General features: G+C 44.6%; 2 protein-coding genes across 3 annotated transcripts in view; both read left to right on the top strand.

The window, feature by feature from the left end:
- Positions 1-40: 40 nt before the first annotated feature.
- Positions 41-5,720, top strand: LOC139405679 (sperm-associated microtubule inner protein 4). Its single transcript, XM_071148098.1, has 8 exons — positions 41-264; positions 660-731; positions 972-1,001; positions 2,732-2,922; positions 3,096-3,184; positions 3,592-3,772; positions 4,266-4,360; positions 4,596-5,720. The coding sequence occupies exons 1-8, from the start codon at positions 41-43 to the stop codon at positions 5,718-5,720; spliced, it is 2,007 nt and encodes a 668-aa protein (XP_071004199.1).
- Positions 5,721-12,610: 6,890 nt separating this feature from the next.
- LOC139405678 (oxysterol binding protein-like 3b) overlaps positions 12,611-27,879 on the top strand; it is a 127,890-nt gene continuing 112,621 nt past the window's right edge. For both annotated transcript variants that reach the window (XM_071148097.1, XM_071148096.1), the window contains exon 1: positions 12,611-12,884. The gene's annotated coding sequence lies outside the window, so the exon portion shown is untranslated. The remainder of the gene's footprint in view (positions 12,885-27,879) is intronic.

The following is a 27,879-nucleotide window of genomic DNA, read 5'->3' as shown; positions in this document are numbered from 1 at the left end:
ACGCCCTTGACCTTGACTTGTTCCTCAGCAACAGGTTTAAATGTCCTCTTGCAGTCCTCTTCCCAGAGGCCCTAGCAGCAGAGTCCCACCACTTCCCGGAGTTCCCAGTAGCAGCAGCAGGGTTTTACCGTCGGGTCGTACCCAGCGTAGACTGAGCCAGCACTCCAGCCACAAGATGGCGTCCTCCTCCCAGAAGAGTAAACACACCCCTGCCATCATCAAGGGCCATCGCCACTTAAGCTACGGAGGATCCGTCCCACCTGAGTAAGATTAGCATTAGGACCATGACTTTTTAATGGCGGAAACTTGTCTTCTGATTTACTTGAACTACTTCTGAGTATCAAGCAATCAGTAGCATTCAGAAAATTCTCTCTCAAAATAATATAAACATTTTTAAAAAACTATTCCAAGTGTGAGCCAAAGTCCTTGATTTCGCGTAATTGTGAGATTGTGGATTGATTGAAAATGTACTAACCATTTTTCTCCTTTGAAATGTCAACATTCACCTACCAAGGGTATGTTGTATTTGTTGGAATTCGTTCCAAATGGCACCCTATTCCCTACACTGTGCACTCCTTTTGACCAGTAGTGCACTCTATAGGAAATAGGGTGCCATTTGAGAGGCAACTGAGGGTTCTTCTCCTTTAATGTCTTCACAGGAACATCACCATTCAACAGTTTTATGACCTTACACCTACCAAGAAAAGTAACGTCCGCCTCAACGACCAGCTGTAGGTTGCCTTTTACATATTATAATGTGTGTCCCAAATGGCACCCTATTCCCGAAATGGTGCACTATTGTTGACCAGGGCCCATATGGTTGTGGTCAAAAGTAGTGCACTATAAAGGGAAGAGGGTGCCATTTGGGAAGAACTGCTATAGTTCATCACTGGACCATGGCTGAAATCAGTTTTACACCAATATAATGTTCATATTGATTGTCCTCTTATTTTACAAACATTTATTTTCAGTATACCAAAACCAACGGACATCAACATCGCGTAAGTACTCATTCTGTGATCTAGATCAGTTTCTTGTTCTCAATTGTTACAGTACTACTGGAATATCCTTCAACCGCAGGGCTCTCCAACCCTGTTCCTGGAGAGCTACCATCCTGTAGGTTTTATCTCCAACCCTGTTCCTGGAGAGCTACCATCCTGTAGGTTTTATCTCCAACCCTGTTCCTGGAGAGCTACCATCCTGTAGGTTTTATCTCCAACCCTGTTCCTGGAGAGCTACCATCCTGTAGGTTTTATCTCCAACCCTGATCCTGGAGAGCTACCATCCTGTAGGTTTTATCTCCAACCCTGTTCCTGGAGAGTTACCATCCTGTAGGTTTTATCTCCAACCCTGTTCCTGGAGAGCTACCATCCTGTAGGTGGTGAAGTGTCAACCCTAATCTAGCACACCTGATTCTAATAATTAGCTGGTTGATACGCTGAATCAGGTCAGTTACAACTGGGGTTGGAGCAGAAAACCTATAGGAGGGTAACTCTCCAGGAACAGGGTTGGAGTTAAAACCTACAGGAGGGTAGTTCTCCAGGAACAGGGTTGGAGTTATAACCTACAGGAGGTTAACTCTCCAGGAACAGGGTTGGATACCCCAGTTCTACAGAAACTACTTATATACAGTTGGTCTCTGCTTCCTTTATTGTTATGCCCTCCTCCTCAACAGTAAGATCATTATAAAATGTATAGGATTCATATCCATCTAACTGCTTACTGTATATGAAATGTTGTCTCTGTCCTTTATTGCTCTGCCCTCCCTTCCTACAGAGAGATAATGATACAGTTGTAATGGCTGTCCTTCCTTCACTGCTATCCCCTCCCTCCCTCCCTCCCTCCCTACAGAGAGATAATGATACAGTTGTAATGCCTGTCCTTCCTTCACTGCTATGCCCTCCCTCCCTACAGAGAGATAATGATACAGTTGTAATGCCTGTCCTTCCTTCACTGCTATGCCCTCCCTCCCTACAGAGAGATAATGATACAGTTGTAATGCCTGTCCTTCCTTCACTACTATGCCCTCCCTCCCTACAGAGAGATAATGATAGTTGTAATGCCTGTCCTTCCTTCACTGCTATGCCCTCCCTCCCTACAGAGAGATAATGATACAGTTGTAATGCCTGTCCTTCCTTCTCTGCTATGCCCTCCCTCCCTACAGAGAGATAATGATACAGTTGTAATGGCTGTCCTTCCTTCAATGCAATGCCCTCCCTCCCTACAGAGAGATAATGATACAGTTGTAATGGCTGTCCTTCCTTCACTGCTATGCCCTCCCTCCCTACAGAGAGATAATGATACAGTTGTAATGGCTGTCCTTCCTTCACTGCTATGCCCTCCCTCCCTACAGAGAGATAATGATACAGTTGTAATGGCTGTCCTTCCTTCACTGCTTTGCCCTCCCTCCCTACAGAGAGATAATGATACAGTTGTAATGGCTGTCCTTCCTTCACTGCTATGCCCTCCCTCCCTACAGAGAGATAATGATACAGTTGTAATGGCTGTCCTTCCTTCACTGCTATGCCCTCCCTCCCTACAGAGAGATAATGATACAGTTGTAATGGCTGTCCTTCCTTCACTGCTATGCCCTCCCTCCCTACAGAGAGATAATGATACAGTTGTAATGGCTGTCCTTCCTTCACTGCTTTGCCCTCCCTCCCTACAGAGAGATAATGATACAGTTGTAATGGCTGTCCTTCCTTCACTGCTTTGCCCTCCCTCCCTACAGAGAGATAATGATAAAGGTTCCAATTCCAAAAGAACATCCGTATCAGGCCCACATCTCCCGCTTCGCCCTGTTCCCAACGTTCCGCTCACCAGACGACCCCGACACAGGCGTGAGAGCTGCGTCCCTGCGACCCCTGAACCCCCTCGTCCCGTCCTCTGCTCCAGAGGTCACCGTGCTGAGAAAGACAAAAGGTGGTGTGCGTGCGTGTGTGTGTGTGTGTGTGTGTGTGTGTGCAAACTGCATGTGTGTCTGTGCGTGTCTGTATGTGTGTGTGTGTTTGTGTGTCTGCGTGCTTGCCCGTATAAGGTCGCACACACAAGCACAAGCCTCATTCCCAGATGAAGTGTCTTGTCTTCAATCCCAGGAGGTCCTTATCGTCATGAGGTACTGGAGGCACCCATGACAACCAGGAAGAAAACCATCTCATGGCCAGGACAACATGGCTTCCTGGATGTGAGTAGCTACAGTTCAGTCATTTAGCTAAGTCAGGTTTCCCTCTCACTGTACACAGAAACATGTGCGTCCCAAAATAGCACACTATTCCCCATAGAGTGCACTGCATAGGGTATCGAGTGCTATTTGGGAGGCAGAATATGATCCTTAATGTTATATTTCATCTCATCTGACCAGTGAAGCCCAATAAATGAATGTTCTCACTGAAGTGAATGACTAGGGGTTTGTTCTAAATGGTACCCTATTCCTTAATAGTACCCTATTCCAGGGCCCTGCTCAGAAGTAGTGCACTTTTAAGGGAATAGGGTGCCATTCGGGAAGCAACCTAAGGAAGAAGGTCACATGCACACTCCATCTGTTCCCGACACCTGTGTCCTGTGTCACCTTTCTCTTTGTCTCTCTCTCAGCACCCCAAGCCAGTTAAGGGCGAGGCCCAGACCCAGGTATTCTACCCTAAGTCCCAAAAGACAGTGTTTCCCAACCCCACACTGCGTGACTGGGACGTCACGCTGTCTAAACGAACAGCCAACATGCTCCGCAACGTGGAGAAGTCCCACTGGGTCACCTCCTACCAGCTTCACTACACAGGTATAGAGAGCAGAGCCCCGAACACACAGGCTGTATCCCAAAAGGCTTCCTATTCCCTATGTAGTCCATACGGCTCTGGTCAAAAGATGTGTACTCTATAGGGGACAGGGTGCCATTTGAGACGCTCCCAGAGACATGGAGGAATACCTAGACTAGTTGGACCAGGGAACTGGCGGCCCGCGGATCAATTTAACAATTATTGTTGTACATGTTTTTAGGAACTCAGTCTGGGTCTCAACTTCCTGTTAAGAGTTAGAATAGTAGAATACACAAGGTGCAAGTTTTGATATTTGGTTGTGGATCAGCAGTTTTTCTACAGTCACTCAATTAGCCCCATGTCCGCTACCATTTTTTAGATTGGTTAGTTAGTCTAGCCAGCTATCTAAACTTGTAGTAATCATGGTGGAATCACTGACCGGGGGGGCCGCATTGATTTGGTTAGTCACTCTCACTCAGATATCATATTAAATATGGCAATATGTTTTTACTCCAGGCACTGGGTCTACTAATCCCTGGAGGTTGGATGACTACCATGAGAACACCGTTGACATGATCACTGGGAAGACAACTCCCTACACAACACAGCTGGTACGTACAGTAACACAGGAATCACCTGAATATACAGAGCAGTTGTAATATTCCTACAGTGAACTGCTTCGCTAGAATAACACATTATTATTAAACCTTCTTTAACTTCCCCAACTACCATAGAAATAGTTTTCGACTGCTTAAACAAACACACAGGTCTTCTTCACTATCACTTTACTCTGATGGCTGAACGAGACAAACCTCCTCCTAACAAACCTGTGCTCGTCTCGCTCAGAGGGAGCGATCCCACCCCGTCCTGCTGCCCCCTAAACCACGAGACGGGCGCAAGGCCAGAATACGCCAGGGCCGTCATAAGGTGGAGAGCACCTACCACCCACCTGTCACTGCCCCAGCAACAGAGTCCCACAGCACAGACCAGACTTCCACACAGAATCACCCTGCTGGGCCTCTGGGAACTATGTCTGGTCACCAAAGTCATCAGGAGATAAAGGGGAACCCTTCTACTCAGGACGGCCATCCCAACAACAGCCACGGCCACTCAGAGTTCAGTCTAGCCAGGCCTGGGGCTGGAGATGTGTCTGTGCCGGAGCCTGCTCAGGTGTCTGGCTATGTGTTCCCTGGTCACCACCTTCTAGATCAAGGCTCCAGTTGTGAGAGGTGTGGGGAGGAGAGGTGTGAGTGCCAGGTCAAGGAGGTCAGAGAAGGGCTCCATCACCCAGGGCCAGGGGCATCAGACCCCCAGCAGAGCAGCCAGGCTCCCAGAGCCTCCCTGGAGAAGGTCACAGACACAGAGAGCTCTCTGGCCTTGTACAGCTGCCAGCTGCCCCATTCTCCCCTGAATGAGACCACAGAGGTCACCAAAGAGAATAACACCCAGAGAGAGGTATGGTACGAGGATGTTCCTAGCAGCAAGAAGCAGAGCTACACAGCATCAGGGGGTAACCTGTTCAGCCTGAGCCAGCCAGCTCCAGCATTGGCTACTAACAACACAGGGGCGGCATATGAATCTGAGACAGAACTGTCTGCTGCTGATCTGGTCTCTCCCAACATCCGTAACTGGCGTTCAGGCGGGAATTTAGTTCTGGGTTCTGAGATGACTGTCAATCAGACCCTAGAAGAACAGGATCAGGAGTGGCAGAACAGAGAGATCCCCATCATACGCAGTATCTCCAACCCCTGTATCCAACCCTGTCCACATGCCCTGCCTTCCACCCACCCAGGGGAGAGGGGCCGGTGCCAGCTGGCCCTGTTGGAGCTCCAGGACTCCTTCAGTAAGTCGGAGGTCCACCGTCTCTTCCACAGCTCCCTCCAGGGGGGCGCGGTCAATCTGCAGGACAATGTACACACCGGGAGAAAGCACCGCTTCTACGGATTCAACTCCTTCTATTTCCACAACTGAGCACTGTATTGTAGACCTACCACTATGCCCACAGTCTGTAGGGAGTGGAAGACATCAGAGGGCTTAGTGAGTTGAATGGGTCTACGGTCTACAACGTTATCTCTTCATGATGGGAAATCCAACCATATACTGTCGCTTACTCAAAGCTACTGACATGTTTTGCTTATGATGTCTATCTTATGATGTCTGTCTTATCATGTCTGTCTTATCATGTCTGTCTTATCATGTCTGTCTTATCATGTCTGTCTTATCATGTCTATCTTATCATGTCTGTCTTATCATGTCTGTCTTATCATGTCTGTCTTATCATGTCTGTCTTATCATGTCTGTCTTATCATGTCTGTCTTATCATGTCTGTCTTATCATGTCTGTCTTATGATGTCTATCTTATCATGTCTGTCTTATGATGTCTGTCTTATCATGTCTGTCTTATCATGTCTGTGTTATGATGTCTATCTTATCATGTCTGTCTTAAGATGTCTATCTTTCCATGTGCAATGGTTCTAATAAAATCATCCAGAAGTAGTGTACATGCTTTGAGTGTATATATGCGGCACTATACATGACACAATGACAGATGGAATGACTGATGAACACATGAAAGGGACACATTTATGGTCCGTTACAAAAGCATAAAGAAGTCTACAGATGACTAATAATACAAGTGGACCAAGGAGTCCACCTCAGACAATATACTGATGTGCATGTAGCCAGATACAGAATCCAGATACATACAGATACAGAGCCAGATACAGAATCCAGATACAGAGCCAGATACAGAGCCAGATACAGAATCCAGATACAGAATCCAGATACAGAATCCAGATACAGAATCCAGATACAGAGCCAGATACAGAATCCAGATACATAATCCAGATACAGAATCCAGATACAGATACAGATACAGAATCCAGATACAGAATCCAGATACAGATACAGATACAGAGCCAGATACAGAATCCAGATACAGAGCCAGATACAGAATCCAGATACAGATACAGATACAGAGCCAGATACATAATCCAGATACAGAGCCAGATACAGAATCCAGATACATAATCCAGATACAGAATCCAGATACAGAGCCAGATACAGAATCCAGATACATAATCCAGATACAGAATCCAGATACAGAGCCAGATACAGAATCCAGATACATAATCCAGATACAGAATCCAGATACAGATACAGATACAGAATCCAGATACAGAATCCAGATACAGATACAGATACAGAGCCAGATACAGAATCCAGATACAGAGCCAGATACAGAATCCAGATACAGAGCCAGATACATAATCCAGATACAGAGCCAGATACAGAATCCAGATACAGAATCCAGATACAGAGCCAGATACAGAATCCAGATACAGAATCCAGATACAGAATCCAGATACAGAGCCAGATACAGAATCCAGATACAGAATCCAGATACAGAATCCAGATACAGAATCCAGATACAGATACAGAGCCAGATACAGAGCCAGATACAAAATCCAGATACAGAATACAGATACAGAATCCAGATACAGAGCCATATACAGAATCCAGATACAGAATCCAGATACAGAGCCAGATACAGAATCCAGATACAGAGCCAGATACAGAGCCAGATACAGAATCCATACAGAATCCAGATACAGAATCCAGATACAGAGCCAGATACAGAATCCAGATACAGAGCCAGATACAGAGCCAGATACAGAACCAGAAACACAGCCAGATACAGAGCCAGATACAGAGCCAGATACAGAGCCAGATACAGAGCCAGATACAGAATCCAGATACAGAGCCAGATACAGAGCCAGATACAGAGCCAGATACAGAATCCAGATACAGAGCCAGATACAGAACCAGAAACACAGCCAGATACAGAGCCAGATACAGAGCCAGATACAGAGCCAGATACAGAGCCAGATACAGAGCCAGATACAGAATCCAGATACAGAGCCAGATACAGAGCCAGATACAGATACAGAAGCCAGATACAGAGCCAGATACACAGCCAGATACAGAGCCAGATACAGAGCCAGATACAGAATCCAGATACAGAGCCAGATACAGAACCAGAAACACAGCCAGATACAGAGCCAGATACAGAGCCAGATACAGAGCCAGATACAGAGCCAGATACAGAGCCAGATACAGAATCCAGATACAGAGCCAGATACAGAGCCAGATACAGATACAGAAGCCAGATACAGAGCCAGATACACAGCCAGATACAGAGCCAGATACAGAGCCAGATACAGAGCCAGATACAGAATCCAGATACAGAGCCAGATACAGAAGCCAGATACAGAATCCAGATACAGAGCCAGATACAGAGCCAGATACAGAGCCAGATACAGAGCCAGATACACAGCCAGATACACAGCCAGATACAGAATCCATATTTTCACACCGCAAGTTCTGCATTGACCTTCTTTCGAGCAGCAGCATCTGAGAGAGAAAAATACCTTTTCACCTCCAACACCATGTGTTGCCAGTCAGATTGGCTTTACAGCTTGACACAAAAGACTGTTCTGTGTTCCATGCCAGTGAGTCATGCCGGAGTGGAATGTCCTTGGGCGTTCTACAGCAGTCTGTCCTTCCATCTTAGTCAGGTAAATACTCTCTAAGAAAGGATGCTCAGAGTACAGCAGGGATCTGGAGAGAGCTACTGATCACTGATCATGTACTGATGATGTTGTTCAGACATATAAAACGAGTTATGAATTAGAATTGTTTAAGACTGCATGTGAAATAACTTAAAAGCTCTTGATAATGTTTTATCTAGCTAGATGTGTAGTGCCAATTCACTGTGTAAATCAGTTTCATTCACATTGAAAATATAGACATTGTTTTCAGTAGGTTTATGACCATAATTTCTTCCTATGACAGCTTCTCTGGTACATCAGTGGCTATTATACCGTTTGTCCAGTAGATGGCAGTATAGGCCAGGATTTCCCAACTGTCTCTAGTCTTTAGAACTGTGGGTAGTTCCCGGAAGCCTCTCAAAGGATGCTCAGCTGACCTCAGACAAGTGACCTTTGACTCCACTACCCTGTTGCATAATTCTCTCATGTGGTCATAACTCAACAGCATGGCACCATGTAAAATATGTGTTTTGATTGTAAAAACAAAAAGTTAAGCAAAAGAAACCAGGTAGGCTATGCTACAGTTGAACACCATCAGCTCTAAAACGCTTACCATAGGCCTAACTCAGAACAACACTGTAGGACTAACTCAGAACAACACTATAGGCCTAACTCAGAATAACACTATAGGCCTAACTCAGAACAACACTGTAGGACTAACTCAGAATAACACTGTAGGCCTAACTCAGAACAACACTGTAGGCCTAACTCAGAACAACACTATAGGCCTAACTCAGAACAACACTATAGGCCTAACTCAGAACAACACTGTAGGCCTAACTCAGAATAACACTATAGGCCTAACTCAGAACAACACTATAGGCCTAACTCAGAATAACACTGTAGGCCTAACTCAGAACAACACTGTAGGCCTAACTCAGAACAACACTATAGGCCTAACTCAGAAGAACACTATAGGCCTAACTCAGAATAACACTATAGGCCAAACTCAGAATAACACTATAGGCCTAACTCAGAACAACAGTGTAGGACTAACTCAGAGCAACACTGTAGGCCTAACTCAGAACAACACTGTAGGCCTAACTCAGAACAACACTATAGGCCTAACTCAGAACAACACTGTAGGCCTAACTCAGAACAACACTGTAGGCCTAACTCAGAACAACACTGTAGGCCTAACTCAGAACAACACTGTAGGCCTAACTCAGAACAACACTGTAGGCCTAACTCAGAACAACACTATAGGCCTAACTCAGAACAACACTGTAGGCCTAACTCAGAACAACACTGTAGGACTAACTCAGAACAACACTGTAGGCCTAACTCAGAATAACACTATAGGCCTAACTCAGAACAACACTGTAGGCCTAACTCAGAACAACACTGTAGGCCTAACTCAGAACAACACTATAGGCCTAACTCAGAACAACACTATAGGCCTAACTCAGAATAACACTATAGGCCTAACTCAGAACAACACTGTAGGACTAACTCAGAGCAACACTGTAGGCCTAACTCAGAACAACACTGTAGGCCTAACTCAGAACAACACTGTAGGCCTAACTCAGAACAACACTGTAGGCCTAACTCAGAACAACACTGTAGGCCTAACTCAGAACAACACTATAGGCCTAACTCAGAACAACACTGTAGGCCTAACTCAGAGCAACACTGTAGGCCTAACTCAGAACAACACTGTAGGCCTAACTCAGAACAACACTGTAGGCCTAACTCAGAACAACACTGTAGGACTAACTCAGAACAACACTATAGGCCTAACTCAGAACAACACTATAGGCCTAACTCAGAACAACACTGTAGGCCTAACTCAGAACAACACTGTAGGCCTAACTCAGAACAACACTATAGGCCTAACTCAGAACAACACTATAGGCCTAACTCAGAACAACACTGTAGGCCTAACTCAGAACAACACTGTAGAGTCCTACAGCACTAAGAAGATCCTAATGCATTGTCCCATGAAACTGATTGAGATCAAATGGTTGGCATGCAGATGCTGCATGGACGTTTCACCGATACAACTTGAAGAATATTCATTCACAATTGACAGTGAGAAATATGAAGGGAGGGGTGACCATAAAACTGTGTGTGAAATAGAGGTAAAGAAGCACATGTGCAGGACAGGATATGGATCTATCCTAAATCTGTCAGTTAAACTTTCAAATGAAAACATCTAATAAAGTAAACAAGTTAGTGGAGTCGTTCACAGTGTAAACCAGCGCACCACCCAGGGTTAGAATCAAGTGCATTGCCTGGGAAACAGTGGCCGATGGCAACAAGGTATCATTACCAGTAATGCTCATGATTGTTTGCATGTTATACTTTGAAATAATTGGCATGAATAATGACTAGGTATAATCTCAAGGAGACAGGTGTGGCCACAAATATGCATCATGCTCCTGTGTAGTCATGGTGACAGTGGGAGCAGACCATGTTTTGCACAACTCCAGGGAAAGGTCTTTTGGAACCTACATCATGACCAAAGCTATTATGGCTTCAAGTTTCTCCACCTCGTTCACATCCCCCACCATTGAAGGGGGCAGTGATTGTTTAACCAGGGCTTTAGGAACACACTTACACCATTCAAAAACAACATAACAAACACATCTGCAGCCGTCGTTCGAGAGGTGGGGTTGTAATCGCTCATATGAGAGGACGCTCTTTAGGTCACAGAACGTGTCTGGTGTAGCTGTTTAAGATGGTGAGTAAGTGGCCTTTACCTCAGAGCAGGCCACACTGAATGAACACCTTTACCTCAGAGTAGGCCACGCTGAATGAACACCTTTACCTCAGACTAGGCCATGCTGAATGAACACCTTTACCTCAGAGTAGGCCACGCTGAATGAACACCTTTACCTCAGACTAGGCCACGCTGAATGAACACCTTTACCTCAGACTAGGCCACGCTGAATGAACACCTTTACCTCAGACTAGGCCACGCTGAATGAACACCTTTACCTCAGAGTAGGCCACGCTGAATGAACACCTTTACCTCAGAGTAGGCCATGCTGAATGAACACCTTTACCTCAGAGTAGGCCACGCTGAATGAACACCTTTACCTCAGACTAGGCCACGCTGAATGAACACCTTTACCTCAGAGTAGGCCATGCTGAATGAAGACCTTTACCTCAGAGTAGGCCACGCTGAATGAACACCTTTACCTCAGAGTAGGCCACGCTGAATGAACACCTTTACCTCAGAGTAGGCCACGCTGAATGAACACCTTTACCTCAGAGTAGGCCACGCTGAATGAACACCTTTACCTCAGAGTAGGCCACGCTGAATGAACACCTTTACCTCAGAGTAGGCCACGCTGAATGAACACCTGTCCATTATCAATCCCAGAGACGGGCAAGTTTTTGAACGCATGATAGAGGTCAATGAACGAGACAAACACATTTTAGCCTACCTACTTACACAAGTTGTGTATCAAGCCTTTTTTTTAAATGTCAGTTTTGTGATCTGATCAATATGATCCAATCACTATCTGATCAAGGTTTGTTGCTTCTACATTTTGTATTAAAATGTGTCTCTTATCTGTCCACTGTGTCCACATTGTGACCAGATTAGCTGGTGCCTCCCTGTATGCAAATAATTAAAAACAATATATATATATATACATTTACATACATATACATTTTAGACAGTTACAAAGTCCATTGGATTTCCAATGGTGCTACCTGTCAAAGGTTTTAGAGACCAGAGACCAGTATAATGATCATTTATTAAACGGTTTGACCATCCAGATCTGTTTACACTCGATTGATATCCAGACGCAATGGGTGCCGGACTACCTCTGGAGGTGGTTAAGGAAGATCTGATCACAATCAGATCACAATGTGTCTTTTAATCATCTACACCTGTCTAAAAATGTGGCCACTATTCAGAATGTGGACAATATCAGGACAAAGGGCGCATGTTAGAAAGTTATTTTGTTTGTTTACGTCCCAAATGACAAATAGCATCCTATTCACTCAAATGGCACCCTATTCCCTATATATAGTGTACTACTTTTGACCAGAATCCTGTGGGCACTATGAGTCCTGGTCAAAAGTAGCGCACTATAAAGGGAAACCTGAGCCATCCTCAGAAAGCATACCTGGGACAATTCGTGGGTGCTCTCTCGTGATGACTATCTACGTCACGGAAAAGATGCTGTCAACGGTACCCAATCCCGCCTCTGAACATGAGACGTCCTCCACGGTTCAGTGTTCTGATTTGAGACTGTACTTGTCATTTACACATCGCCCCGCCCCCTTATAAACCGCTTAGCTGAGAAGGAGGCTGGCTGCGGCTGCACGCACTTCGGAAACATTCAATTCACGATGGTGTCAGTCGTCAGTCTGGAGACTGGAAGAAAGCTGCTAGTACTGTAGGTTCAAGTTGTCATTTTAAAACTTTGTTTTTAATTTATTTATACCGCAAAATATAAATTATAGTCTTATATTATTCGCCAACAAATAACACTTTAGTTCAGCGAAAATATTTTACTCTCGTTTATCGTCTCTCGGGAATCTAAACCTCAGTAGAAACTTTACAAAGGTGAGTCCCATGTTGTTTTATTGTATTGTCGGTAGGCCTAAATACCTTATGCTAATTAGTCTGATGTAGCCTGACCGATATTCAGTATGTAGGCATATGACAGTATATAAACTGATTTGTTACAACTTTATAGTGAACCTATTCGTTTTACCTGCTCATAATCGTTTCAGCTGAAGTGCTACTCCCATGTTCCAGCACACTGCTTCACACTTTCAGTTGCAGCAGCCAACCTTTCATTCGGGTGAATAGTCTACTGAGCTGCGTGGTACAGTTGGAGCTATGCTCCTGTTCCAGCTAAGTGCAGCACATACATTATTCAATTGACCTTATGTTGTCATAAGATTACTCTATAACTACCTTCCACCAGACTGCTATTGCTCAAGTGAATGTAATAGGATGGAATTAAATGGAATCGAATAAAATAGATGAGAAAATAATAGAATGGGATGGAATAGAACTTTAGGCCTACATGATCATTTCAGATCATGTATGATACAGTGATTGGACAGACTTCTCTCAAATGATGACATGAAAACTCAAAAACTCATCAAACTCTCCGTTCAACTAGTTGCTCTTTTAATACTTTCAGATTGTTTATCAGGAAACAAGATACCCATGGATCCTTCACTGTTTCCATGGAAACTCCTCTCCTTTGGAACATTCCCTTATCATGTAGTAGATTATATCTTCCATGCTAGCTTCCTTACATGTGTACTTCATTATTACAGTCATCACAGAATCTAAACTTCATTACTGTACATGTGTACTTCATTATTACAGTCATCACAGAATCTAAGCTTCCTTACTGTACATGTGTTCTTCATTATTACAGTCATCACAGAATCTAAGCAGCAAAATATTAGCAGTGTGAATCATTTATTAGGCTGTGTGTGTGTGTGTGTATAATATGCCACAAGCATTTCCCTACACCCGCAATAACATCCTCTAAATATGTGTATGCGACAAATGACATGTGATTTGATATTACAGGGAGGTGTTGTGGGAATTAACCATTTTCAGATTCTCTGGCTGTGTGCCCAGCCCAGTCCCATAAGCACTTCAGACAATAGTGTTGTTGAATGAAATGATACTTATTTACCTTGACCTTGTGGTTGTAAGAACATCACATTAGTATAAATGAATGGCGTATCACTATCAGACTCTACCTTTGTAAATGTTGTCTTTTCCTCACAGAGATCACTGCACCATTTACATTCCAGGTATTACCACATCACTGCCCCATTTACATTCCAGGTATTACCACAACACATCATGAGGTTAAAGCATTTATCAAAATCTATCTGCTCAGTCAGGTATTCTAACCAGCAAGCCTCTCCAACACCGTTCTCTTCAGTCTCATTAACAGGGTAGTCTTTCTCATGCCTCTCCAACACCGTTCTCTTCAGTCTCATCAACAGGGTAGCCTTTCTCATGCCTCTCCAACACCGTTCTCTTCAGTCTCATCAACAGGGTAGTCTTTCTCATGTGTCTCCAACACCGTTCTCTTCAGTCTCATTAACAGGGTAGCTTTTCTCATGCCTCTCCAACACTGTTCTCTTCAGTTTCATCAACAGGGTAGCCTTTCTCATGCCTCTCCAACACCGTTCTCTTCAGTCTCATCAACAGGGTAGTCTTTCTCATGCCTCTCCAACACCGTTCTCTTCAGTCTCATCAACAGGGTAGACTTTCTCATGCCTCTCCAACACTGTTCTCTTCAGTCTCATCAACAGGGTAGCCTTTCTCATGCCTCTCCAACACCGTTCTCTTCAGTCTCATCAACAGGGTAGTCTTTCTCATGCCTCTCCAACACCGTTCTCTTCAGTCTCATCAACAGGGTAGCCTTTCTCATGTGTCTCCAACACCGTTCTCTTCAGTCTCATCAACAGCGTAGCCTTTCTCATGTGTCTCCAACACCGTTCTCTTCAGTCTCATCAACAGGGTAGTCTTTCTCATGCCTCTCCAACACTGTTCTCTTCAGTCTCATCAACAGGGTAGCCTTTCTCATGTGTCTCCAACACCGTTCTCTTCAGTCTCATCAACAGGGTAGTCTTTCTCATGTGTCTCCAACACCGTTCTCTTCAGTCTCATCAACAGGGTAGTCTTTCTCATGTGTCTCCAAAACCATTCTCTTCAGTCTCATTAACAGGGTAGTCTTTCTCATGCCTCTCCAACACCGTTTTCTTCAGTCTCATCAACAGGGTAGCCTTTCTCATGCCTCTCCAACACCGTTCTCTTCAGTCTCATCAACAGGGTAGTCTTTCTCATGCCTCTCCAACACCGTTCTCTTCAGTCTCATCAACAGGGTAGCCTTTCTCATGTGTCTCCAACACCGTTCTCTTCAGTCTCATCAACAGCGTAGCCTTTCTCATGTGTCTCCAACACCGTTCTCTTCAGTCTCATCAACAGGGTAGTCTTTCTCATGCCTCTCCAACACTGTTCTCTTTAGTCTCATCAACAGGGTAGCCTTTCTCATGTGTCTCCAACACCGTTCTCTTCAGTCTCATCAACAGGGTAGTCTTTCTCATGTGTCTCCAACACCGTTCTCTTCAGTCTCATCAACAGGGTAGTCTTTCTCATGTGTCTCCAAAACCATTCTCTTCAGTCTCATTAACAGGGTAGTCTTTCTCATGCCTCTCCAACACTGTTCTCTTCAGTCTCATCAACAGGGTAGCCTTTCTCATGCCTCTCCAACACTGTTCTCTTCAGTCTCATCAACAGGGTAGCCTTTCTCATGCCTCTCCAACACCGTTCTCTTCAGTCTCATCAACAGGGTAGCCTTTCTCATGTGTCTCCAACACCGTTCTCTTCAGTCTCATCAACAGCGTAACCTTTCTCATGTGTCTCCAACACCGTTCTCTTCAGTCTCATCAACAGGGTAGTCTTTCTCATGCCTCTCCAACACTGTTCTCTTCAGTCTCATCAACAGGGTAGCCTTTCTCATGTGTCTCCAACACCGTTCTCTTCAGTCTCATCAACAGGGTAGTCTTTCTCATGTGTCTCCAACACCGTTCTCTTCAGTCTCATCAACAGGGTAGTCTTTCTCATGTGTCTCCAAAACCATTCTCTTCAGTCTCATTAACAGGGTAGTCTTTCTCATGCCTCTCCAACACCGTTCTCTTCAGTCTCATTAACAGGGTAGTCTTTCTCATGCCTCTCCAACACCGTTCTCTTCAGTCTCATTAACAGGGTAGTCTTTCTCATGCCTCTCCAACACCGTTCTCTTCAGTCTCATTAACAGGGTAGCCTTTCTCATGTGTCTCCAAAACCATTCTCTTCAGTCTCATCAACAGGGTAGTCTTTCTCATGTGTCTCCAACACCGTTCTCTTCAGTCTCATTAACAGGGTAGTCTTTCTCATGCCTCTCCAACACTGTTCTCTTCAGTCTCATCAACAGGGTAGCCTTTCTCATGCCTCTCCAACACCATTCTCTTCAGTCTCATCAACAGGGTAGTCTTTCTCATGCCTCTCCAACACCGTTCTCTTCAGTCTCATCAACAGGGTAGCCTTTCTCATGTGTCTCCAACACCGTTCTCTTCAGTCTCATCAACAGCGTAGCCTTTCTCATGTGTCTCCAACACCGTTCTCTTCAGTCTCATCAACAGGGTAGTCTTTCTCATGCCTCTCCAACATTGTTATCTTCAGTCTCATCAACAGGGTAGCCTTTCTCATATGTCTCCAACACTGTTCTCTTCAGTCTCATCAACAGGGTAGTCTTTCTCATGTGTCTCCAACACCGTTCTCTTCAGTCTCATCAACAGGGTAGTCTTTCTCATGTTTCTCCAAAACCATTCTCTTCAGTCTCATTAACAGGGTAGTCTTTCTCATGCCTCTCCAACACCGTTCTCTTCAGTCTCATTAACAGGGTAGTCTTTCTCATGCCTCTCCAACACCGTTCTCTTCAGTCTCATTAACAGGGTAGTCTTTCTCATGCCTCTCCAACACCGTTCTCTTCAGTCTCATTAACAGGGTAGCCTTTCTCATGTGTCTCCAAAACCATTCTCTTCAGTCTCATCAACAGGGTAGTCTTTCTCATGTGTCTCCAACACCGTTCTCTTCAGTCTCATTAACAGGGTAGTCTTTCTCATGCCTCTCCAACACCGTTAGAGTTAGTTAGTTGTTAGGTAGTTGTTTATTGTGGAAAGAAGGGTTACTGGTTGAATAAATGGGGCTATGCATTCAGTATGTTTGGTCAGAATGTCTTTCGTTGAGTTTAGTCCAGGGTTTGCCTGACCTGTGAGGTAGGTGTGCTTTCTGTGCCTGCTTTGCTCCTGACCTGACGTCCATGCTCTTTACATTCCCTCAGCCTTTAGCCCAGAGGCATGTTGACTGCATTTCTGTGTAGTTTCATCTCATATTTCTCAAATAAACAGCAAATCTGGTTTAAAAAACCAGATAAAGCAACACCTCATGGCACATCGTGCCCTATGTGTCCTAGATAGTTTGTGTGTATGCATTGATATTTAAGGTACGTGTGCTTTTACATTTTTTTAAATGTATGTAGTTCTGTCATTGAGCTGTCCTTGTCTATTAATGTTCTGTATTATGTCATGTTTCATGTTCTGTGTTGGACCCCAGGAAGAGTAGCTGCTGCTTTTTCAACAGCTAATCGGGATCCTAATAAAATACCAAATACCAAAAAAGACCCTGAGGAAACCTAGGGTGTGTCCAAAATGGCCCCTTATTCCCTATGTAGTGGATTATCTTTGACCAGGGCCCACAATATGTAGTGGATTATCTTTGACCAGGGTCCACACTATGTAGTGGATTATCTTTGACCAGGTTCCACACTGTGTAGTGGATTATCTTTGACCAGGGCCAAAAATATATAGGTTATTATCTTTGACCAATGCCCACACGATGTAGTGGATTATCTTTGACCAAGGCCCATACTATGTAGTGGATTATCTTTGATCAAGGCCCACACTATGTAGTGGATTATCTTTGACCAGGGCCCACACTATGTAGTGGATTATCTTTGACCAAGGCCCACACTATGTAGTGGATTATCTGTGACCAAGGCCCATACTATGTAGTGGATTATCTTTGATCAAGGCCCACACTATGTAGTGGATTATCTTTGACCAGGGCCCACACTATATAGTGGATTATCTTTGACCAAGGCCGACACTATATAGGGTGCCATTTGAGATGCAGCCCCAGACTCAACAGGATGTGAACAATATCCTGGATATTAAAAAGTGGGGATTGGAGAACGTAGCTCAGTCCATGAGGTCACCTTCACTGTGATATCTATCTAAACAGCTTTAGTTCACCATTGTCCTTTACATGCTAGAACTTCCATTACTGTTGAGCTGACATGATGAGTCCATAGGTTGTGATTATAATACACTATATATACAAAAGTATGTGGACACCCCTTCTAATTAGTGGAATTGGCTATTTCAGCCACATCCGTTGCTGACAGGTGAATAACATCGAGCACATAGCCATGCAATCTCCATAGACAAACATTGCCAGTAGAATGGCCTTACTGAAGACCCTATTGACTTTCAATGTGGCACCATCATAGGATGCCACCTTTCCAACAAGTCAGTTCGTCAAATTTCTGCTCTGCTAGAGCTGCCCCGGTCAACTGTAAGTGCTGTTATTGTGAAGTGAAAATGTCTAGGAGCAACAACTTCTCAGCTGTGAAGTGGTAGGCCACACAAGCTCACAGAACAGGACTGCAGAGTGCTGAAGTGTGTAGCGCGTAAAAATATTCTGTCCTCGGTTGCAACACTCACTACCGAGTTCCAAACTGCCTCTGGAAGCAACGTCAGCACAAGAACTGTTCGTCGGGAGCTTCATGAAATGGGTTTCCATGGCCGAGCAGCCACACACAAGCCTAAAATCACCATGCGGAATGCCAAGCGTTGGGCTGGAGTGGTGTAAAGCTCACCACCATTGAACTGGAGCAGTGGAAACGTGTTCTCTGGAGTGATGAATCACGCTTCACCATCTGGCAGTCCAACGGACAAATCTGGGTTTGGCGGTTGCCAGGAGAACGCTACCTGCCCTAATGCATAGTGCCAACTCTAAAGTTTGGTGGAGGAGGAATAATTGTCTGGGGCTGTTTTTCATGGTTCGGGCTAGGCCCCATAGTTCCAGTGAAAGGAAATCTTAACACTACAGCATACAATGACATTCTAGACAATTCTGTGCTTCCAACTTTGTGGCAACACTTTAGGGAAGGCCCTTTCCTGTTTCAGCATGACAATGCCCCCATGCTTACAGCGAGGTCCATACAGAAATGGTTTGTCGAGATTTGTATGGAAGAACTTGACTTGCCTGCACAGAGCCCTGACCTCAACCCATCGAACATCTTTGGAATGAATTGAAACCCCGACTGCGAACCTCACAGTGGCCGACCTCACTGATGCTTTTGTTGCTGAATTAAATAAAATGCAAGTCCCCGCAGCAATGTTCCAACATCTAGTGGAACGCCTTCTCAGAAGAGTGGAGGAGGTTATAGCAGCAATGTTCCAACATCTAGTGGAACGCCTTCTCAGAAGAGTGGAGGAGGTTATAGCAGCAATGTTCCAACATCTAGTGGAACGCCTTCTCAGAAGAGTGGAGGAGGTTATAGCAGCAATGTTCCAACATCTAGTGGAACGCCTTCTCAGAAGAGTGGAGGAGGTTATAGCAGCAATGTTCCAACATCTAGTGGAACGCCTTCTCAGAAGAGTGGAGGAGGTTATAGCAGCAATGTTCCAACATCTAGTGGAACGCCTTCTCAGAAGAGTGGAGGAGGTTATAGCAGCAATGTTCCAACATCTAGTGGAACGCCTTCTCAGAAGAGTGGAGGAGGTTATAGCAGCAATGTTCCAACATCTAGTGGAACGCCTTCTCAGAAGAGTGGAGGAGGTTATAGCAGCAATGTTCCAACATCTAGTGGAACGCCTTCTCAGAAGAGTGGAGGAGGTTATAGCAGCAATGTTCCAACATCTAGTGGAACGCCTTCTCAGAAGAGTGGAGGAGGTTATAGCAGCAATGTTCCAACATCTAGTGGAACGCCTTCTCAGAAGAGTGGAGGAGGTTATAGCAGCAATGTTCCAACATCTAGTGGAACGCCTTCTCAGAAGAGTGGAGGAGGTTATAGCAGCAATGTTCCAACATCTAGTGGAACGCCTTCTCAGAAGAGTGGAGGAGGTTATAGCAGCAATGTTCCAACATCTAGTGGAACGCCTTCTCAGAAGAGTGGAGGAGGTTATAGCAGCAATGTTCCAACATCTAGTGGAACGCCTTCTCAGAAGAGTGGAGGAGGTTATAGCAGCAATGTTCCAACATCTAGTGGAACGCCTTCTCAGAAGAGTGGAGGAGGTTATAGCAGCAATGTTCCAACATCTAGTGGAACGCCTTCTCAGAAGAGTGGAGGAGGTTATAGCAGCAATGTTCCAACATCTAGTGGAACGCCTTCTCAGAAGAGTGGAGGAGGTTATAGCAGCAAAGGGGGGAGACAAACTCAATATTAATGCCCATGATTTTGGAATGAGATGTTCGACGAGCAGGTGGCCACATACTTTTGGCCATGTACTGTATAATATATAACAATCTCAGCATAGTTCCATATTATAAGTGTGTGTGAACAAGGCAGTTAAACCCACTGTTCCCTGGTAGGCCGTCACTGTAAATAGGAATTTGTTCTTAACTGACTTGCCAAGCTAAATAAAGGTAAACAAATAGATTTGATAAACTGTACAGAGAATAGGGTGGATTTGAGACAACGACTTCTGTCTTAACCCCTCCGTTCCTTTCCCTGCCTGCAGCAGCAGCCTCACAGCAGCAGTAACCAGTGAATAACTTCTGCAGTTTTCCAGGTCACCTACTCTCTGTACTGTAGGTCGGCATCGTGCTGCATTGCCCTCTGTTCAACAGACGTTTCCTGCAACCCAGCCTGAGGCTCGAATGGCACGCTACTCCCTACATAGTGCACTACTTTTGACCATAGGCCCTGGCTGAAAGTAGTGCACTATGTAGGAAATAGGATGGCATTTGGGAGGTGGCCTCTGCCATACCTCAGGATATCAGCCACAGAGATGAATCAGACAATGGTACAGTCATAGTTAGCCTAGTTACCATGGACACTGATGTGTGAATGAGATGTCAGCCATGGCAATGTGGTCGTGTGGGTAATATGTGTAATATACGAGTCTCTTCAGACCTATATTTAGTAGCTATAACCAATGACTATTAGATCTATAACCCCACCAGGTTAACTCCAGTTCCCCCTCGCAAAAGAGCTTCGTAGCCACAAGGGTCTAATCCTGGTGTAAAAATGGTCAATAAAACAACTGTTTGTGACAAGCTGAGCAGGACTCTGGGGTCCGTGCTGCGTCTTTGACGAGACAGAAAGGATATTTGTGAAGGCAGGTGGACAAACTGAGCAGGACTCTGGGGTCCGTGCTGCGTCTTTGAAGAGACAGACAGGATATTTGTGAAGGCAGGTGGACAAGCTGAGCAGGACTCTGGGGTCCGTGCTGCGTCTTTGAAGAGACAGACAGGATATTTGTGAATGCAGGTGGACGAGCAGACCAGCTGTTGACAATAATACCCATAATGCACAGTGGCAGGTGTTGCCTCCTGCGAGGGCGGGCACATGCATAATACATGGCGGTCGGAAATGTAGTTCACGTCCCAAATAACACCCTATTCCCTACATAGTGCACTACTATTGACCAGAGCCCGATGGGCCTTCGTCATGAGTAGTCCCCTATATAAGGAACAGGGTGGTATTTGGGTTCAGGTGAGTGTGGTTTCAGGTGGTGGATAGCAGTCTCACTAGGGAGGGATGCCTGGGTGTAACTTACCACTGCTACTCTGATCTGTTCAAGTTCTGATTTCACAGATGTCATCGTGACTAAATACATTTTGTGATTAATGAGTGGAGATTTAGGTCTACACCAATGTGATTAATGAGTGGAGATTTAGGTCTACACCAATGTGATTAATGAGTGGAGATTTAGGTCTACACCAATGTGATTAATGAGTGGAGATTTAGGTCTACACCAATGTGATTAATGAGTGGAGATTTAGGTCTACACCAATGTGATTAATGAGTGGAGATTTAGGTCTACACCAATGTGATTAATGAGTGGAGATTTAGGTCTACACCAATGTGATTATTGAGTATAGATTTAGGTGTACACCAATGTGATTAATGAGTGAAGATTTAGGTCTACACCAATGTGATTAATGCGTGGAGATTTAGGTCTACACCAATGTGATTAATGAGTGAAGATGTAGGTCTACACCAATGTGATTAATGAGTGGAGATTTAGGTCTACACCAATGTGATTAATGAGTGAAGATTTAGGTCTACACCAATGTGATTAATGAGTGGAGATTTAGGTCTACACCAATGTGATTCATGAGTGGAGATTTAGGTTTACACCAATGTGATTAATGAGTGGAGATTTAGGTCTACACCAATGTGATTAATGAGTGAAGATTTAGGTCTACACCAATGTGATTAATGAGTAGAGATTTAGGTCTACACCAATGTGATTAATGAGCACAGGAGCTTGGTTAATTGGGGAGGACAGGCTTGTGGGAATGGCTGGAGCAGGAATGAGTGGAATGGTATCAAATACACCAAACACATGGTTTACATGGTTTACATGGTTTACATGTGTTTACATGTGTTTACATGGTTAACATGTGTTTACATGTGTTTACATGGTTTACATGTGTTTACATGGTTTACATGTGTTTACATAGTTTACATGGTTTACATGTGTTTACATGTGTTTACATGTGTTTACATGGTTTACATGCTTTACATGTGTTTACATGTGTTTACATGGTTTACATGTGTTTACATGGTTTACATGTGTTTACATAGTTTACATGGTTTACATGTGTTTACATAGTTTACATGGTTTCCATGTGTTTGATGCCATTCCATTCCATTCACTCCATTCCAGCCTTTATTATGAGCCGTCCTCCCCTCTGCAGCCTCCACTGTTAGTGGGGGAGTCATAATCAGATTTCTACTCATTAGGATTCATATGAGTTCTCACATAAACACACAGTAATTCTTCCTCTTGCCTCACGAGTCCAATCTTATCCGTCAAATTGTGGTGGTGGTATCACTTACTCTCGGCTCTGTGGAGTGACAGGCTGCTGTCCTCTACTCTCCTCTACTCTGTGGAGTGACAAGCTGCTGTCCTCTACTCTCCTCTACTCTGTGGAGTGACAAGCTGCTATCCTCTACTCTCCTCTACTCTGTGGAGTGACAGGCTGCTGTCCTCTACTCTCCTCTACTCTGTGGAGTGACAGGCTGCTATCCTCTACTCTCCTCTACTCTGTGGAGTGACAGGCTGCTATCCTCTACTCTCCTCTACTCTGTGGAGTGACAGGCTGCTGTCCTCTACTCTCCTCTACTCTGTGGAGTGACAGGCTGCTATCCTCTACTCTCCTCTACTCTGTGGAGTGACAAGCTGCTGTCCTCTACTCTCCTCTACTATGTGGAGTGACAGGCTGCTGTCCTTTACTCTGTAGAGTGACAAGCTGCTGTCCTCTACTCTCCTCTACTCTATGGAGTGACAGGCTGCTATCCTCTACTCTGTGGAGTGACAGGCTGCTGTCCTCTACTCTGTGGAGTGACAAGCTGCTGTCCTCTACTCTCCTCTACTCTGTGGAGTGACAGGCTGCTGTCCTCTACTCTCCTCTACTCTGTGGATTGACAGGCTGCTCTCCTCTACTCTGTGGAGTGACAGGCTACTCTCCTCTACTCTGTGGAGTGACAGGCTACTCTCCTCTACTCTGTGGAGTGACAGGTTACTCTCCTCTACTCTGTAGAGTGAAAGGTTACTCTCCTCTACTCTGTAGAGTGAAAGGTTACTCTCCTCTACTCTGTAGAGTGAAAGGCTACTCTCCTCTACTCTGTATAGTGAAAGGTTACTGTCCTCTACTCTGTAGAGTGAAAGGTTACTCTCCTCTACTCTGTAGAGTGAAAGGTTACTGTCCTCTACTCTGTAGAGTGAAAGGTTACTCTCCTCTACTCTGTAGAGTGAAAGGTTACTCTCCTCTACTCTGTAGAGTGAAAGGTTACTCTCCTCTACTCTGTAGAGTGAAAGGTTACTCTCCTCTACTCTGTAGAGTGAAAGGTTACTCTCCTCTACTCTGTAGAGTGAAAGGTTACTCTCCTCTACTCTGTAGAGTGAAAGGTTACTGTCCTCTACTCTGTAGAGTGAAAGGTTACTCTCCTCTACTCTGTAGAGTGAAAGGTTACTCTCCTCTACTCTGTAGAGTGAAAGGTTACTCTCCTCTACTCTGTAGAGTGAAAGGTTACTGTCCTCTACTCTGTAGAGTGAAAGGTTACTCTCCTCTACTCTGTAGAGTGAAAGGTTACTCTCCTCTACTCTGTAGAGTGAAAGGTTACTCTCCTCTACTCTGTAGAGTGAAAGGTTACTCTCCTCTACTCTGTAGAGTGAAAGGTTACTCTCCTCTACTCTGTATAGTGAAAGGTTGCTCTCCTCTACTCTGTAGAGTGAAAGGTTACTCTCCTCTACTCTGTAGAGTGAAAGGTTACTCTCCTCTACTCTGTAGAGTGAAAGGTCTACTCTGTAGAGTGAAAGGTTACTCTCCTCTACTCTGTATAGTGAAAGGTTACTCTCCTCTACTCTGTAGAGTGAAAGGTTACTCTCCTCTACTCTGTAGAGTGAAAGGTTACTCTCCTCTACTCTGTAGAGTGAACGGTTACTCTCTTCTACTCTGTAGAGTGAAAGGTTACTCTCCTCTACTCTGTAGAGTGAAAGGTTACTCTCCTCTACTCTGTAGAGTGAAAGGTTACTCTCCTCTACTCTGTAGAGTGAAAGGTTACTCTCCTCTACTCTGTAGAGTGAAAGGCTACTCTCCTCTACTCTGTATAGTGAAAGGTTACTGTCCTCTACTCTGTAGAGTGAAAGGTTACTCTCCTCTACTCTGTAGAGTGAAAGGTTACTGTCCTCTACTCTGTAGAGTGAAAGGTTACTCTCCTCTACTCTGTAGAGTGAAAGGTTACTCTCCTCTACTCTGTAGAGTGAAAGGTTACTCTCCTCTACTCTGTAGAGTGAAAGGTTACTCTCCTCTACTCTGTAGAGTGAAAGGTTACTCTCCTCTACTCTGTAGAGTGAAAGGTTACTCTCCTCTACTCTGTAGAGTGAAAGGTTACTGTCCTCTACTCTGTAGAGTGAAAGGTTACTCTCCTCTACTCTGTAGAGTGAAAGGTTACTCTCCTCTACTCTGTAGAGTGAAAGGTTACTCTCCTCTACTCTGTAGAGTGAAAGGTTACTGTCCTCTACTCTGTAGAGTGAAAGGTTACTCTCCTCTACTCTGTAGAGTGAAAGGTTACTCTCCTCTACTCTGTAGAGTGAAAGGTTACTCTCCTCTACTCTGTAGAGTGAAAGGTTACTCTCCTCTACTCTGTAGAGTGAAAGGTTACTCTCCTCTACTCTGTATAGTGAAAGGTTGCTCTCCTCTACTCTGTAGAGTGAAAGGTTACTCTCCTCTACTCTGTAGAGTGAAAGGTTACTCTCCTCTACTCTGTAGAGTGAAAGGTCTACTCTGTAGAGTGAAAGGTTACTCTCCTCTACTCTGTAGAGTGAAAGGTTACTCTCCTCTACTCTGTAGAGTGAAAGGTTACTCTCCTCTACTCTGTATAGTGAAAGGTTACTCTCCTCTACTCTGTAGAGTGAAAGGTTACTCTCCTCTACTCTGTAGAGTGAAAGGTTACTCTCCTCTACTCTGTATAGTGAAAGGTTACTCTCCTCTACTCTGTAGAGTGAAAGGTTACTCTCCTCTACTCTGTAGAGTGAAAGGTTACTCTCCTCTACTCTGTAGAGTGAACGGTTACTCTCTTTTACTCTGTAGAGTGAAAGGTTACTCTCCTCTACTCTGTAGAGTGAAAGGTTACTCTCCTCTACTCTGTAGAGTGAAAGGTTACTCTCCTCTACTCTGTAGAGTGAAAGGTTACTCTCCTCTACTCTGTAGAGTGAAAGGTCTACTCTGTAGAGTGAAAGGTTACTCTCCTCTACTCTGTAGAGTGAAAGGTTACTCTCCTCTACTCTGTAGAGTGAAAGGTTACTCTCCTCTACTCTGTATAGTGAAAGGTTGCTCTCCTCTACTCTGTAGAGTGAAAGGTTACTCTCCTCTACTCTGTAGAGTGAAAGGTTACTCTCCTCTACTCTGTAGAGTGAAAGGTTACTCTCCTCTACTCTGTAGAGTGAAAGGTTACTCTCCTCTACTCTGTATAGTGAAAGGTTACTCTCCTCTACTCTGTAGAGTGAAAGGTTACTCTCCTCTACTCTGTAGAGTGAAAGGTTACTCTCCTCTACTCTGTATAGTGAAAGGTTACTCTCCTCTACTCTGTAGAGTGAAAGGTTACTCTCCTCTACTCTGTAGAGTGAAAGGTTACTCTCCTCTACTCTGTAGAGTGAACGGTTACTCTCTTCTACTCTGTAGAGTGAAAGGTTACTCTCCTCTACTCTGTAGAGTGAAAGGTTACTCTCCTCTACTCTGTAGAGTGAAAGGTTACTCTCCTCTACTCTGTAGAGTGAAAGGTTACTCTCCTCTACTCTGTAGAGTGAAAGGTTACTCTCCTCTACTCTGTAGAGTGAAAGGTTACTCTCCTCTACTCTGTAGAGTGAAAGGTTTCTCCCGACCGCCAGCATTACAACATGTTGTTTTATAACAGGACATGTTCAACAAGGTGGTTCACTACTTCCACTTCCATAAAACTTTTAAACAAACCAGTAGAGGAGGAGCCCAACTGGCTTTTCTACAGAAACCCCTTCACCCTCCCAATAGGTCACGTCTCTTCCTGTTTTCCACAACTACTATCTTCTGAATTATTCAAACACGTTAAGAGATTACAGCTCTCAAGTTGTTCAATAATGTAGAGTTGTTGGTACTTTAAAAGGCTGTATATACTGTAAGTCCACCTCCAGGACTTTACCATTATGAAACCATATTGAAACTTTAATGAAAGGCCTGTCGCACCACCTCTGTTGTATTGTGGATGGTTGTCTGAAACCTTTGCAGGGAGCAGACCCGGTGTAACAGTATAAGTTTAGACCGTCTCCTCGCCCATACCCGGGCGCGAACCAGGGACCCTCTGCACACATCAACAACAGTCACCCACGAAGCATCGTTACCCATCATTCCACAAAAGCCGCGGCCCTTGCAGAGCAAGGGGAACTACTACTTCAAGGTCTCAGAGCAAGTGACGTCACCGATTGAAACGCTATTTAGATCGCACCACCGCTAACTAAGCTAGCCATTTCACATCCGTTACACCGGCACGGCCACCTGGTACTGAATCAGCTCTACACTGTTTGTATTCAGCAGAGTTGGAATTACAGAACGGGCTATTTTCACATTTACTTCTTCTAGCTCTGTGAAAATATCAGTCTGTTCAATCAGATTCTCCGATATTTAACCTGAGTGATCCCTCAGACGGTAGGATTGTTACTAAGCTGTAGGCTAAGTGAAGCGACCACTCACTCCCAGTACCTCCAGCCAGCGCAGTAGATGTGTTAGAGGAAGTCCCTAAAAATGGTCAAAGACACCAGCCGCCCTAGTCATAGACTGTTCTCTCTGTACCGGAGCGCCAAGTCTAGGTCCAAGAGGCTTCTAAACAGCTTCTAGCCCCAAGCCATGAGACTCCTGAACAACCAATCAAATGGCTACCCAGACTATTTGCATTGCCCCCACCCCACGCTGCTGCTAATCTATGTTATTATCTATGCATAGTCACTTTAATAACTCTAACTACATGTACATAATTACCTCAATTATCTCGACACCGTTGCCCCCGCACATTGACTCTGTACCCCCTGCTATTGGTATTTATTGCTGCTCTTTAATGATTTGTTATTCTTATATCTTACTTTCTGGGGGTATTTTCTTAAAACTGCATTGTGGTGTTGAGGGCTTGTAAGTAATCATTTCACTGTAAGTCTACACCGGTTGTATTCGGCCCATGTGTCAAATACAATTAGATTAGATTTGATAT

The sequence above is a fragment of the Oncorhynchus clarkii genome, chromosome 3 (genome assembly GCF_045791955.1).
Source record: "Oncorhynchus clarkii lewisi isolate Uvic-CL-2024 chromosome 3, UVic_Ocla_1.0, whole genome shotgun sequence".
NCBI lineage: Eukaryota > Metazoa > Chordata > Actinopteri > Salmoniformes > Salmonidae > Oncorhynchus > Oncorhynchus clarkii.
Note: the sequence above shows the minus strand (reverse complement) of the source record. Positions and strands in the feature narration are given on the sequence as shown.